This window comes from Anoplopoma fimbria, chromosome 10, assembly GCF_027596085.1.
Source record: "Anoplopoma fimbria isolate UVic2021 breed Golden Eagle Sablefish chromosome 10, Afim_UVic_2022, whole genome shotgun sequence".
NCBI classification, from domain to species: Eukaryota; Metazoa; Chordata; class Actinopteri; order Perciformes; family Anoplopomatidae; genus Anoplopoma; species Anoplopoma fimbria.
The window spans coordinates 9,512,403-9,528,625 of NC_072458.1; the positions used below are offsets into that span (position 1 = coordinate 9,512,403).

General features: G+C 39.3%; 1 protein-coding gene across 2 annotated transcripts; it reads right to left on the reverse strand.

Annotated features, from left to right (window-relative positions):
- Positions 1-6,197: 6,197 nt before the first annotated feature.
- On the reverse strand, positions 6,198-15,983 carry csnk2b (casein kinase 2, beta polypeptide). Of its 2 annotated transcripts, none has more exons than XM_054606248.1 (7): positions 15,915-15,983; positions 15,190-15,271; positions 14,101-14,203; positions 13,356-13,471; positions 10,617-10,692; positions 9,804-9,993; positions 6,198-8,508 (listed from the first exon to the last, which is right to left on the reverse strand). In XM_054606248.1, exons 2-7 carry the CDS (start codon positions 15,259-15,261, stop codon positions 8,418-8,420), a joined length of 648 nt encoding a protein of 215 aa, XP_054462223.1. In that variant the 5' UTR covers positions 15,262-15,271; positions 15,915-15,983; the 3' UTR covers positions 6,198-8,417. The 2 variants fall into 2 exon arrangements, with proteins under 2 accessions (XP_054462223.1, XP_054462222.1); XM_054606247.1 differs by having other exon boundaries at positions 15,854-15,974.
- Positions 15,984-16,223: the final 240 nt, after the last annotated feature.

Below are 16,223 nucleotides of genomic sequence, written 5' to 3' on the forward strand. Positions count from 1 at the left end.
CAGCAGGAAGTTAAGTGTGGGAAAGCTGGAAAAAAAGGGGATTGGTGATTATATGGCAATATTGTTGTATTTAACCCCTCATATTTCACATCCACCTATATGGATTTATAGTGTTTTGATGGTGAAAGAAAGTGACTTACATATTATTTCATGATATTTAGAGCCACTAAGTACATTTATTCAAGCTCTGTACTTTATACTTTATATATTTACTTCATTTCAAGGGGAAATATTGTACTTATCTACTATATCAATTTTACAGCTTGTTAAGATTAAGATTTTTCATACAAAACGTTGGATAATCTTAGTTTGTATTATTGTGGTATGTTGATTTAAGTGAAAGATATTTCCCACCTCTTCCTTGAATCCATAGTAGTGGCCAAAGGGGCAGCTACATTTACAAAGCTGACCAAATCCAGATAACTACTATTTGTCGTCCTGGGGCAGTTACTCACCGGTCCGCACCTCTTGCTCAAAGCGGATAAGTAAACAGGCCACATACAGAATCCATATCTACTGCATCATGGCCATTAAAATCTCCTGGTAAATCAACAGGTACAACAATGAAAGAGAATGTGCGTGCGAAAATGGCAGGTCAGTGAAGTGTTCAACTGGTCGGTTTTAAAGGAGTACCTTTATTACGAAATACATTTTACTATGACACAGTAGACTGCATTGTCTTTGGCTCTATTTTTTAAACTGTAAAACCTTAAATTGTTGAAGAGAGTCACTGTTCTACAGACCTGCTGATCAGACTTTAACTTGGTCCAGCAGCATGTTTTTAGCTCAACTGTTAACATACAGTAAGGCAAATGTACAGTATAAACTTGTGTTATTTATGTTACATGGCAAAAACATTTATTATTGAGTCCACTCCTCCTTATAAACATACTTACTTTGACTTAGTCAGGATTATTCCCATTGATTCTTACATTATGTTTGTAGTCCCTACACCAGTTATTTCAAGAAAAAAAAAATTATAATAAAAAAAGATAATGAAATAAAAAAGAGCAGAAACAAAGGAAAATCATTAAAAATGATAATAGGAAATTGCAGCAACAGCTTCATGTCTTGGTTGCTCTCTCCTCTGTATTTTCAGTGCCCATGTCGGCTAAAGCACCAATATCATCCCACTAGGTTTAACAGCTACAGAAAACATTGAAACTGATCTGAGATTATGCTTAAATAACACAGTCAACTCTTTTGCAAACTCGATGTTCCGTAATATTTTACTCAATTTGACTAACAAGTATGTGTGAGTACGAGAGGCAATATTAAGAACTTAGACTTTTTTTTTCACTGGCTTCATTTCAGCTGAAAGGATTTCATTAGAATAATCTACAGGTTTTCCTTGAGACGGTAAACACAGTGAGGAAGACCGATTCCTGCAACTGAAGCCAGAGTACACTAACAAAATAACAGGTCATATAATGCAGTCAATATTATCATGTAAAGCTAATTTTTCCTTAAGATTGGAACAAAGCATGATTTAAATTGTGAAAAATAATGTCCAGTCATAATGTCAAAGCCTGTGTTTGTACAGTTTATCCCCCTCTGTAAACTCTGCATGTAAAATTTAGGTTTACCAATTTGAATTTCAAAATATATTTGAATGTCAAAGTGAAGTTACGTAAACATCAGCAGAGCTTCTTATGTTACATTACATTACATTACAGTCATTTAGCAGACGCTTTTATCCAAAGCGACTTACAGTCAGTAGTACATTACATATCATTCACCCATTCACACACTGATGACAGGCTACCATGCAAGGTGCCACCATCAGACTCTAACTAACATTCATGCAACATCCAGTCCACACCGATGGCAAGCCTTCGGGAGCAACTTGGGGTTAAGTGTCTTGCCCAAGGACACATCGACTGCCAAAGCCGGGTATCGAAGCAGTAATCACACAGACGTTTCTTGTTTGTGTACTAGTCAGGAACATAACTCATGGCCCCACCCACGCACAAAAACCTCTTTCCAATCTCCCAAAGGGAAATGTATTTGTTAAATCAATCCCATCAAACACAGCTAGCTGTTTACGCAGCAGGCCTGCACGGTCCCTGGCAGGGGTTTCTCCTGCCCAGTGTCCTCTTTCTTCAGAGAAACCCTCCATGAGCGAGGAGTGACTTAAGCCAAGTGGAGTCAAAGCCCCGGTTCACCAAGCAGAAAACATCATTAGCGAACCACCGACCCTCTGATTGGAGAACTACCTTGCTCTCCACTACGCCACAGCCGCCCCTATGTGAACATCAAGCTAAATAATCAAATCCCACACTGTATCCAAAGATTTGATCATGGAAAACATAAAAGGTATATGGTAAATGGACTGTATTTGAATAGCGCTTTTCTAGTTTTCCGACCACTCAAAGCACTTTTACATTACATATCATTCACCCATTCATACACTGATGACAGGGGCTACCATGCAAGGGCCCACCTCCACATCAGCACTCTAAGTCTAACTAACATTCATACAACATCCACACACTGATGGAGCAACCTTTGAGAGCAACTTGGGGTTAAGGACACATCGACATGAACTGACGGAGCCGGGGATTGAACTGCCGATCCTCTGAGTGGAGGACGACCCTGATCTCCACTGAGCCACAGTCAATTTATATGAAGACACAAAATCTAGAAATTGAACATAAGTTAATTATCTTAAATTTGCAAATTAGAGTTGTTATTTGAACACAGCATTACTGCTGATCCTATAGAAACCAACCTCAAATAAACATAGCCACATCAAACTTCATGTCATACAACATCGATTAGATGGGAAATATAAGTTCTCTCTAAAATATTAGGCTGTTTGATTCATGTGACATTTAAGTTGCATACAAACATTTAAGTATGAATTTTTGTTCTACTTTCGGCTGCAGAGGATTCATACATGTGCAACTGAAGTCACAGTGTGGGAAGTTATGTATCACTATATCCATCATTATCTTCATCTCAAATGTAAAATGTAAAAACTAAGATAACATCAAATGTGGTTTGGGCTCTTAAAAGTTACAAAAGGGTAAACAGACATGTTTATAATGTATATAGCATGTAGAAATGGCGATTATGTTGTCACTAAAGCAAATACTGTAATGTCTTCTGGATAACAACATGTTTAAACAGCTGGGCGTTTAAAACAATTGTGATTGTTTGTTGCCAGTCCAAGTTGAAATGGGTTTTAATCAAGAACGAACTGAGGAAAAAAGGTCTCTGTAGATTCTTCCTCCTATTCTGAGCTTGATAAATAAAATGCAGTGAAGAAACGGCCTCACTTTACCTCATTTCAAGGAGAGACTTTAGATGTGTTGAATTACTCACATAAGCAAGTCTGTTCTTGCCCAGCGTTTGTCCCCAGGCATTTTTGTCTTTCTCTGCTTGTCTCTGACTGTTTGCAAACATCCTTGGAGGGAGACAACAAAAGCATTTAGTAAATGAATGACCATTTGAGACTTCGGTGAAGCAATTACTATTGTTTTCACAGTTCGTTTGTCCATGTCGGTCACAAAAAGGCAGACATTTTTTGGGTGGTGGGCATGTTTGTTGTAGTTTAATGATTATCTCGGCATCTGTTTTAAAAATAAAGGGGCATGACTTGGTTTTTCTGACGGAGAGGGGGGGGGGGGGGGGACTGTTATGAAATGAGATCTTCAGAGTCATGGTTTTGAAATACTTTGCTGAGAGGGAGGCTGTTTGGGCCCGCTGAAATGCCTCTATTGTCTTGCCCACAGATCCTTTGAGTTTCTCAACTCTTGTCACTTGGAAAGAGGGCGTGTGGGAGAAGCCAGCAAAACCATACATTCTGATGCTATCACTCACAGAAAGTCAATATGAGTCAATATGAAAATCCCAAACTGAGGGAAAGGAGACGGGGAGGAACAAAAGCAGGGAAGCTTAAATATACATAATTGCCTATAAAAAGTGGAAGTTCTCATGTTTTTAACAGAAAACCAACTGATCAACAGAAAATTACCACTTAATTATCAAAGTGGCACCAAGTCTGTACAAGGTGATCTAAATCAAGAGATCAGTTGGACTGGTGCCTTATGGGAGAGAGGATACAATAAAACCACTCTTAAAACAAGAGTTGTAGACAATAGTACCTATTTTAATTAGCACTAAACACAAAGTACAGCTGAAGCTCATGGGAATGCCATTGGTTTTGCAGGTATTTGGTCAAAAACCAAAGTATTGGAGAATTTGACTTTTTCCACAGGGTCACATTAGTTATTAGAATTTATTCTGATGGGAACACGAAACAGAGTACTACATTTTAGGACAATCCATCCACCACTTGGTAAAAAAACCCAAAAAATAACACATCAACTTCCTGGTAGCGCTAGAGGCCAAGTCAGGGCATCACCTATGTCAGTAGAATTGAATGAAAGCAGCAAAAAAACAGGAATAGCTTGCAGAAAGACAATGTGCAGTCTGCGAGAAATGAGCCACTCGGGAAAAGTTTTGTTTGCCGGCTTGTCAATGAGCCAGAGCACGAAATTCAAGCTACACAGGAACCGCCTTAAAATCAACAGCGTTAACGTTCTGGAGTGGCTGAGTTCAGATATCAACCCCCGAACCAGAGATTGTAGCTGTTCACTCGTGATCCCCGTGCAGCCCGACAGAGCTGGAGCAAGTTTCCCAAAGACCAATGGGGAAAAGTTGCAGTGTCCAGACCTGCAAAGCTGACTCATACAGACCCGAGGCTGTGGCTGCTGCCAGAGGTGCATCTACTAAACACCAACCTGAAGATACTGAACACATACACAAAAAGTATCTTACACTAGTCATTTCTGTTTGGACATTAAATTGTCTTATCGTAGGTCATTAAATCTACTTGGCTTCAATGTTGTAAGGCAACAAAAAATGAAAACTTCCAGGAGGGAGAGAATACTCTCTCTAGCACTGTAGGAGGCAAAGTTACCAAACTGGCTGCTATCTATCATTCCCAACGTGTCTTGTCAAGTTAGAGCTTTAATGAATCCCCACCTTAATTTGTAACACCACCACAGACTGCAGCATCACACGTGGAGAGTAAAGCATTGAAAAACGCATATTTTCTATTAACAATACATGTTTTCAGGAGTGGTTTTTGGCACGTGGTCTCAGTTTCTGTGGCTGGCATATTTCTTTAACAGTTGCATCTGTTAAAGAGAAGCATCCCAAAACACAATCTTGAGAGGAACATTGAGTAATATGGCCTCTGGGTGTGGCAAAGCAGAGGCTGAACATTTCACATGACTACAGTAAGAGCAGCTTGGCTGAAAAGATTATTCCTCTGCAAACACTCAGAGCTGCTTTTCTGGCCACATTGGGTTTTAATTTTTTATTAGCTCAACACACAGACACCTTTCACCATTCATCAGACTTTTGGAGGAAGATGATCTGCTCTTGCTGAATGTCTGGAGACACTCACCATGCAGCAAAAAAAAAAATGGGGGGTCCTCTTCACACATTTAAAAGGAGTTGGCCGGAAAAAAAAGGAGAAGGGCAGGTCCCAAACTGTGGTTTGAGGTTATCCTGAGTCATGAAGGAACCTCCTCCTCTTCTCCCTCTGGAAAAACTGACAGGGAACGGCCACATGAAGACAAGTCAGTCCCACCAGTCATCTCTGCCAAAGACAGCTGCCGTGCATAGGGGAAAAACAATTTTTATGAGTCATATGTAAATAGCTGTGTTTATATGGCTTAAACTGGATATGGGGGTTTTCAAATAAAAGTAGCATTTTGCTTATTTGTAACTTCTCATACATTAAAAGGCTAAAGGACATCCAAAAGCTTATTTAAAAAGTATTTACAAAAGTCTTACTGTGATATTATGATCTTCTCAATGCAGTTAGATGGTATTTGTTTGTGTTTTCAATTGTTGTGCCTGTTTTCCAGCCAGTGCTGTTACTCAGAGTCATGTGAAATGTCACTGCAACCACACCCAGAATCTAGCCTCCACCTGGTGACCACAGGAAATCCTCCTACAAGCTCAAAAACACTACAACACTAAGAATGCAGGTACAGTTGTGAGTTTTATGTACCCACTGTTACATCATATTTTTATATTTAAATCTTAATGTCACTAGCAGTGCCTCAGAAATATTTAAAAAGGAGAAAGATATAGCTCTTTAAAAGTACTGTCTCTACGGACACCATGTGGCAGGAAGGCTGAACTGCAGTCATAAAGAAAATGAAGTACAAAAAGAGTATGAAAAGAAAATAGAAGTTTATTGAGAAGTCTGAATCCTGCTCACCCTTCCACAGTAGCAGAAAGACAACAACAACACAGACAAACATTAGTTAAAATCTGGACACATAAATACCGTTTCTCTTGTATCATGAAATCCAAAAAACAATCAATTCCAGTCACACAAACGTAAACGGGAGGGAGAAAGGAACGGACAGCTGAGTGTCTGTCCCACTGCTTCAGAAACAAAAAAAAAGGAAGCGGCTGGTGGTCGGTCTGTCTCTAAACCTGAACATAAATAATGAGACTGTGCTGTGGAGAGACACCAGTGGGATCAGTGCAGTGGTGGAGTGAGCTGAAGGATTCAGATTGTTGAAATTCCTCTTTCACCGGGTTACGTCCTCGAACTTTACAGGGATGGTTTGACATTTTGGGACATATTCGCTTTCAGACACCGAAGAGAAGACAGACGTCCTCGTATATGTAGGTTTAATACAAAGCTACAACCGGCAGCCGGTTAGTTTAACTTAGCTAAAACACTAGAAACGGGGAAGGAGATAGCCTTTCTCAGTATAATGGTAATAAACTCTGCCTACCAACACCTCTTAAGCTCACTAATGAACATCTAGTTTGTTTAATGCGTACATAAGGCTAAAAAACTATTCCTGGCAGGGACCAGTTACTTTCTGGACTCTAACGCTGGCTGTGGGTTCAAATACCCATACTGCCAAACTATCCAGTATGCAAGAAAAAAGATTTAGTATGTCCCAATACATAGTATGTCAAATGCAGTGTGGCAAAAATACCAGGATGTCCTGCTGCATCCAATTTCATTTAGCAGTATGCAAGCCATCATGCTTTTCAGGCAATTCTGACCCACAATCCTCTGCAAAGTGGACATATAAGAAGAGGGTCAAAGTTCAAAGTTGCAATGTTATGAGAATGAGGTATGTCCCACTCAAGGCATAATGAAAATTAGCTAACAAAGTTAATTAGTGAGCTTTAAATGTCCTGGTAGGATCAATTTGTTATCTTTCGACAGAGCTAGCCAGGCTAACCGTTTCCCCGTTACTGTATAAGCAAAGCTAACCGGCCGCTAGCGATAGCGTCACATTATTGTAGAGTGGTAACAGTCTTCTAATCTGCTCTCTGCCAGAAAGTGGAAAATCATTTCCCAAAATGACAAAGTATTTCTTTTAGGAGGATGAAGCTATGAGGGGGGGGGGGGGGTGACAATACAAACACAGCTAAGCCTGCTGCTGCAGGAAGGGGACACGTCTCAGAAAAATGTAGCACAGGTTATTGTTTCACTTCGGTACCAATACAGACAGTTGTTTGACACACGCACAGACAGCTGGAGAAATGAAGCAGGTTACAATTGTCTGAACGATTCGAAAATTCGTGTTAGTTTAAGCTATTTCTACTTTACTGCCTCTAACAGGAGAAAGGAGAAAGAAAAAAAACTACTGTTGCTTGTGCCTCTTAAAAAAAACCCAATCTGGGTATGTTTTCTGAAATCTTAAGGCAAATTTAACAGAAAGCTTTGTGCAACAACACCAAAAAACATCGGAAAAACCGGCAACCAAATTCTTTCAAACGACCAAACTGTCTCTGCGAGTGCCAGTCGAGCGTACATGCATTTGGGGGGCTAATGAGGTGGGAGGCTTCAAATGATGGAGGGTTTACCACCACCCTTTACCAAACTGTGCCAAATACAGAACAAACAAATGCTTTATGTCGAACAGCCCTGAACATAAAACCTTCTCTACGGGAAAAAGTTCCCTGTAGCGTCACCCACGGATTATGACAGCAGAGTGAACAGCAGCAGTAGCATGAAGCCCCTGTATTGTTCAGCTTCCTCTTAAGTCACCCTCCTGTTTTTGGCACTGATGAGTTTGGTAAGGTACGTGCATGGAATCCCACGTGTGTGGATGCATCTATGTGTTTCTGTATGTATGAGTGCATGTGTGTGTGTGTGTGTGTGAGTGTTTGCTTGTGATTTAGATCATGGCTGTGTGTTTTTGTCGCTCTCACACTTAAAAATCTTGACATTTTTTCCATTTGTCCTAATCTAAACCAAAAATAATACAGTCTTCGGGGTGGGGAGGGGGCACCTGAAAAGCTGTGTAAAATGCAGGTGACCCCTCCCCATCTGATGATAATCTTTCCTGTCTTCTCTCTCTTTCTCTACCAAATCTTCCTCCTCCTCCGCCACCTCCTCCTCCTCTGTCCAGGGCGCTCTAGCGGATGGCCTTGACGGGGCTCTTGAAGCTGGAGGCGGCTTGCAGCTGCAGCTGGTAGGCCATGGGGTGGATCTTGAACCCATACAGCCTGGAAAAGGTTCAAAGTAATAAACCAGTGATTATTTCTTCAGTCAACTGTTTAAGTTGGTTAACAAACAGTTTAAAAAGTTACTAGCGGAAACAAAAACTTCAAATATTAACTTCAAATAAAATTGACGAGATGCAACACAAACATGCATACTGAAATAAATGAAGCTGTGTGGATCTTAAATCGGTGATGTATTTGCTTTTAGGGCGAGAGCGGTGATGTTTGATCTTAAGCTCTGACTGTTTCCCATCACCCCACCCTGACTGTCCCTCATGTGATGTTTTATGTAAACATATGCGCAACAGAATGAAATACAATGCAAGAAAAGCATTTGAGGAAATAAGACTTGGGTGTAGACTTTCAACGAGTGATCAGAAACCTGTAAGCCTCATGTGCTAAAAATTATTTGTGTCATCACATATAGCAAATCCTGTACAACATATTTTGATAACAAATTAGTTCACTATTTCTTTATTCTGCAAATTCCAGCTTCTAAACTGTGAAGATGTTCTACTTTTGTTTTTCTTAGGTGATATAAAACATTATTTTTCGGATTCGGTGTTGGTCTGACAAAAACAAGCAATTTGCTATCATGTCCTTTGGCATTGTTGATTTTTTAACAATATTCTGACACTTTATAGACAAAACAATGACTTCATTCATTGAGAATCTAATTGGAAGATTAACCGGTTGTAAATATAATAATTAATCTGTCTACATATATAATATTTTTAAGTTATTGTGGATTCTTTGCTTTTTTTTTTACTTATTTAATATTCTTTACTGTGTGATTACTTATTTATAATACTTGTTTTGATCTTGTTTTTACTATGTCGCTTGTTTGCACTATCCTCTCTGCTGCTGTAATCCTGCAAATTTCCCCGCTGCAGGACTAATAAAGGATTATTTTATCTTATCTTAATTGTTGCTTGCAACTGTAAGAACTCTGACATCAAATCGAGGTGCCTTCAGTATCCTGAGTAAAATTATCATGACGATCAGCTACACATTATTAGTATTAGAATTACAATTTATCTTAAGAGCATGAACGACATAATAAATGACAGTTTTTCTTATTTAATCAAAATCAAACAATGCTATCATTGGTGTACTCTTCTCTAATGACATTTAAATGGAGATTATTTCTAATGGTGAGAACAGTTACACACAGCGTGCTGCTAAACATACACCCATTGGTCAGAGTGCAGATAACCAGTGCAGATAAACGACAGCACCAGTGCAACACAGTTCCAGTCAACAGGAGCACACCTTCAAGTTCGACCTGCTGTACTAACCTTGGGACAAACTGATTGGCGGGCCTCTTGGGCCTGTACTCAGGGTGAACCATGAAAAGCATGTGGGGGAAGCCAGTGCCAAAATAGGCTCCATCTGTGTGGTGGTGCCTTGAGGACTTGGGCGTGTAGACGTCCATACATTTAGGACAGTACAGCTTCACCATGGCCTCTCCTGGGATGTCTGACAGACCTGTGGAGGGAGAAGAGGAGGGACAAATAAACTGGTTTACATAGAAGATTAAATCTGCACAAGAACACTGCTAGTACATTACCCAAACTTCCTGTATTTTTCATTGTTCTTCAACTTTCTCCTCACGTTCATGTAAATTAAGATTTGAATAGAAACAAATGGGATGACTTCAAATGAACTTTGTCACACACAGCAAGGATTGGTGGCTACATAAATATACAGACCCCAAACCCACAGCGCCCTTAATACACGGATAAAAATAACAAAATAAATGACAATATTTAAAAATTTACCGGAAAAAGTAATTACGGACCAAGTAAAAACAGGGCATCATGAAACAATTGCAAAAAAGGACAACATATTAGTTAAAAGAGATTCCCAGTCGTTCCTTAACAACTATCAATTAACTGTTGCAGATATTCTTAATATGCAAAGCTATAAAGAGACTGTGGTTACGTTCCTGAGTACTGTAACACTATTTGATCCCCTGTGAGACAAACTTTATATGGTGACAAAATGGTTATCATCACAACATTTTCATGATTACCAGCCATCGTGAGCTGCTTAACCCTGTCTTGAAAAACATGGATGTATTGCATTTAAGAATTGATCTTTTTACTTACCGATAGGAAGCATTGGCTGATTCTCACAATAGACTCTGGGGCAATAGCCAAAATCTCCCTGTTGATACTTCTCCAACTGCAAAGTATAAAACAACAAATTATAATACATTACAACTAATAATAAGTGGCAAACACTTGTCATTTAACAACTGTCATTCTTTTAAAAGGGGGGCGTATTTAGTTATTACAGTAACGATCATAATATGGTTATACAATGTTGGAAACAAATGTCCTCCAACTACAGAAGTTTGTCAGGGCTCGTTTACGATGCATTGTGGTTGTGACATTTTTGCCGTGTCATCACGATTCATATCTCTTCAGCCAATGTAATTATGATTAAATTGTTTACTAGAGCACATTGGTGCAGTACCATAGCTAGATATTTTACTTAAGTGAAAGTAATACCACATTGTAAAAATACTCTGTTACAGGTAAAAGTCCTGCATTCAAAATGTTACTTAATTAAATGTATAAAAGTATATCAAAATATACTTAAAGTACAAAAAGTAGTCATCATGTACAATGTCCAATTTCAGAATAGTATAGGCTATATAATTTATAATTATTGATGCAATTATGTGTATATCACTTTAATGTTGCAGCTGGTAAAGGTGGAGCTTATCTTCACTACTTATACACACACAGCGGGTAAAATAAGTATTTAACACGTCACCATTTTTCTGAGTAAATATATTTCTAAAGGTGCTATTGACATGAAATGTTCACCAGATGTCGGTAACAACCCAAGTAATCCATAAATACAAAGAAAATTAAACAAGTAAGTTCATAAATTAAGTTATGTGTAATAAAATGGAATGACACAGGGGAAAAGTATTGAACACGCTTACTGAAATTTATTTAATACTTCGTGCAAAAGCCTTTGTTGGTAATGACAGCTTCAAGACGCCTCCTGTATGGAGAAACTGGTCGCATGCATTGCTCAGGTGTGATTTTGGCCCATTCTTCCACACAAACAGTCTTCAAATCTTGAAGGTTCCGTGGGCCTCTTCTTTGAACTCTGATCTTTAGTTCTTTCCATAGATTTGCTATTGGATTCAAGTAAGGTGATTGGCTGGGCCATTCTAGCAGCTTTATTTTCTTTCTCTGAAACCAATTGAGAGTTTCCTTGGCTGTCTGTTTGGGATCATTGTCTTGCTGAAATGTCCACCCGCATTTCATCTTCATCATCCTGGTAGATGGCAGCAGATTTTTATCCTTCCTTCAATTATATAAAGTTTACCAGTGCCGTATGCTGAAAAACAGCCCCACACCATGATGTTCCCACCTCCAAACTTCACTGTTGGTATGGTGTTTTTGGGGTGATGTGCAGTGCCATTTGACCTCCAAACATGGTGTGTATTATGGCATCCAAAGAGAATTTTGGTCTCATCTGACCAGACTATATCTCCCAGTATTTCACAGGCTTGTCTAAATGTTGTGCAGCAAACTTTAAACGGGCTTCAACATGCTTTTTCTTCAGCAATGGAGTCTTGCGTGGTGAGCGTGCATACAGGCCACGGCGGATGAGTGCATTACTTATCGTTTTCTTTGAAACAATTGTACCTGCTAATTACAGGTCTTTCTGAAGCTCTCCACAAGTGGCCCTTGGCTCTTGGACAACTCTTCTGATAATTATTTTCACTCGTCTGTCAGAAATCTTGCGAGGAGCACCTGGTCGTGGCTGGTTTATGGTGAAATTATATTCTTTCCACTTCCGGAACAATAAGGTTGCGAAGGTCTTGAGAGAGCTTTTTGCTTTTACCCATCATGAGATGTTTCTTGTGTGACACCTTGGTAATGAGACACCTTTTTATAGGCCATCAGTTGGGACTGAACCAGCTGATAATTTGCACTGACAAGGGGCAGGATTGCTTTCTAATTACTGATAAGATTTCAGCTGGTGCCTTGGCTTCCATGCCTTTTTGCACCTCCCTTTCTTCATATGTTCAATACTTTTTCCCTTTCATTCCATTTTATTACACATAACTTAATTTCTGAATTTATTTGTTTGGTTTTCTTTGTATGTAAGGATTACTTGGGTTGTTACCGACATCTGGTGAACATTTCATGTCAATAGCACCTTTAGAAATATATTTACTGAGAACAATGGTGACGTGTTCAATATTTATTTTACCCGCTGTGTGTGTATATGTATATATGTACACACACACCCACACAATAAACTACTTAATAAAACATCATAGCTTATTGGTTGATTTATATTTTCCATCAAGCAACTGCAAATAAACTGGTAACTAATATTGTCAGAGATATGAAGCAAAGTAAAAAGGACAATATTTCCCTCTATATACTGTATATCTCCGGACCACAGTCTCACAAAATTCTGTGGCTAAACACTGAAGTCCCTGTTAGTTTTTCCACTTCCTATTTGAGGACAAACAATTCTACTAATTATTGCGGCTCTATATTGTTTAGCTTTTCAAGCAGATTTGCCTACTCAATATTGAGACAAGGCGCTTTTCTGTTGTTGCTCTGTTGGAAATAAGATTAAAAGATGAGACTCATCATGCTCTATGATGACAATGTTCTTGTCCTTCGATCACATATGACACTTCCATCTAGTGTTTTGATGGTGCTATCAGAGGGTTCAAACTGAGTTCTTTAATGTCACATGATGTGAATATTTTTTTTCCCCCGTTAAGAAAGAAAGTAATGGAAAAACATCTTCCCTAATGCAGACAGAGGGTACTGGATTTTGCTGAAGCAGCTGGCGCCTACCATCTGTGCGATGCCTCGGTTAGTGAGGATGTAGCGTGCGTGGATGAGGCCATACAGCATCTCAGCGGCCTGCTCGATCAGGTCACTCTGGTTGGGATTGTCCTCCAGCTCCTCATCTGAAGACAGAAGGCAACAGAGAACATTGTTGGTGTCCACATTTCTTTTTGACATTTTACAGAGATGCAAAACATTTACAAAAGGACAGGGAATACCAAAAACACAACAAAGTGCTCTTGTGACATTTAATACTTTTTAAAGTATTATTCACATCGTTTAGAAGATTGAGTGAAAATGTACAGCGAATTAGAGGGGAAAAGCGGTGTGTGTTTTAGTATGTGTAATCATCTGACAAGGAGAGAAGCAGCTGGAGCAACAGCTGAGCAGGATAAACAGCCTTGAAACAAAACAATGCTGGGATCAAATGTTCATTCACATTTTTATTTGATCGATGACATGTGCAACAGTGCTCAACATGACAGATCAAAAGAGCAGCATTACGGTAGACTCAGGATCACCAATGAAAGAAACACCTGGCAGCGACTACTACTGCAGCTCTTGATCACTGTTCTATTTGGTCTCAGTATTTCATTTTTTTTAAGCTGTTAAAAGAAACTCTTGCTGTTGTTTGGGATGATTATCTCTCCTGTCTAGACAATGATCCACCCTTTCAAAAAACCCCGCAACGGATGGTTCCGAGTGCTTTACTAAGTTTGAGAATGTGGAGGCATGAACATAAGATACGTACCTGGTTCGAGGTCAAGGATCATGTCAAGGGCTTGGCGGTAGTGGGGAACCTGCTCATTGAGCCCTGTCAGATTAAACTTGTCCTGGATGTAGTCTTCATCCACCTTTAATTGAGGGAATCATATGAGAAAACTGATTTATCTGAAAATATTTAGCATGGCTTATAACAGGATAGGTTTATGTTTTATAAAGTGAATGCGCACACACACATATACATATATATATATATAAACACACACACACACACACATTATCAAACTGGAGTTACATTACGCTGGGATTTTATTGCGGCTAGTATGTGCAGGAAAAATGATTACAGCAACCAATAACTCTTTCAAAGTACATGTAGGTATGGAAGTATTGCTTAAGCTTAACTTGAAAAACTGTCAACCTATTTAATTAGGAACAATGGGCTCTGGCTGATCAAGCTCTAGTGCTGATCCAAGACAACATTGCTGAAAGTGTGAAAATTAAAACTGAATGATAATAAATGTTCTTAACAACTCAAAGGCTGGAAAGTCACAAAAACAAAAAGATTTATCATAAAAGAGAAATTTTCAATAGAAAAGGGAGCATGTAAACTATAGGATGCGGCATGACTCCTTCCTCGCACACTTAGATAAACTTTGACTTTACATAGTAAAATAATAATATAATATTTAGTTCAATGGAAGTACAACTTTTCTATCAGGGTGTAAGTTACTCTGGAGTTGCTTGACGCAACTCACTTTTTTCCCCACACCTTGCAGATTAATAAGTTTTCTACCATCAAGTAAGTTTATTTTGTAGTTCACACTCTTCTGGAAATGAGTTTAAGGATGTGATCTGGGAGCAAAATGTCTGAAATCTGAGAGTGCTGGAGCCAGTACACTATACCATTCTAGATCAGGGCTACATTTTGGTGTGTCCTGGGTGTTTAGTGAACATAAGAAGAGAAACAACAGTATTACAACGTACTCGACTCATACCTTTAGATTTCTGCTTATAAATAACAAGTTCAGCTTTTGTTTTTACTTCATCCTGATGTGTCACTGCCTGGATGGCGACAGTCAATATACTAAGACATTTCAGACAGCACAAGGAAACTCACCTCACAGAAGAACTCATTCCCCCTCAGTCCACAGAACCAGGAGATCCATGAAACTTCTTCTGAACTGCTCATCTCGGAAGACCTATAAAGGACACGGTGAAAACAGTCAGATATGATCCAGAAATAAATCAGCCAGGCTTCATCAACACCGCATTCCCACTGTGTAACATAACAGCCATTACATCCAGCGTCAAAGGAGGATCTGCAGCTGGCCAGACTCTTTCTCTGCATGTTCACATTTGATTGTACCTTATACTAAACAACATATCAGGACAGGAGTGAATTAACGCTGACATGAAGCAATAGCTGATAGCCAACCCTGATGACGGCTAGGCTAATTACCTAGCTAGCATTATTTTCTCAACACTGTTAAATGTATAAAGTAAACATCACAGCATGTTCTTTTTAGCCTTGTTAATACATATAACTCGTATCTTAAATGTAACGTTGTGGTGTGGCCGTACGCGACGAAAACGGGTTAAGGTAACCAGTGTTAGCTCGCTAAGCTAAACCCCGCTAGCGGCTAGCACTCAGACTGAAATCCAACATGGCGCATCGCTACAAAACGGGCCCCGAGACCAAAAAAAATGCTCTTTTTGGAGCTCACTCCGCCTCTGCGTTTAGACGTCTAAACACGATTACGTGCGTGATTCAGCAAACCTACCCGGCGTTCAACTTTTATAGTACTTCAAAAATCCGACAGATCAGAAATTTAGCAATCACACCGGTGTAAATAAGATGGACACCGCCTCCCAGTTCACCCTCTAGGTTACGTTCTTCCTCTTCCTCCGGAGACTCGGAGGCAGCGTTCAGAACCCACGAGCCACTGCTGCCCCCCACTGTTTACTTTGAGTATTACATAAGGGTGGCTCATATGTCTTGCAAATGGCAAAATACCCCTCCCTTTTTTTTTTTTCAAGAGACTGCATCAGGTTTGGAATTATTTCCATAAATAAAAAAGAGCCCAAAATCCTGAGCACTCTTTGCACTTATTATTATAAGGCCTCTAATAACATAACTTTATTTACGCTACT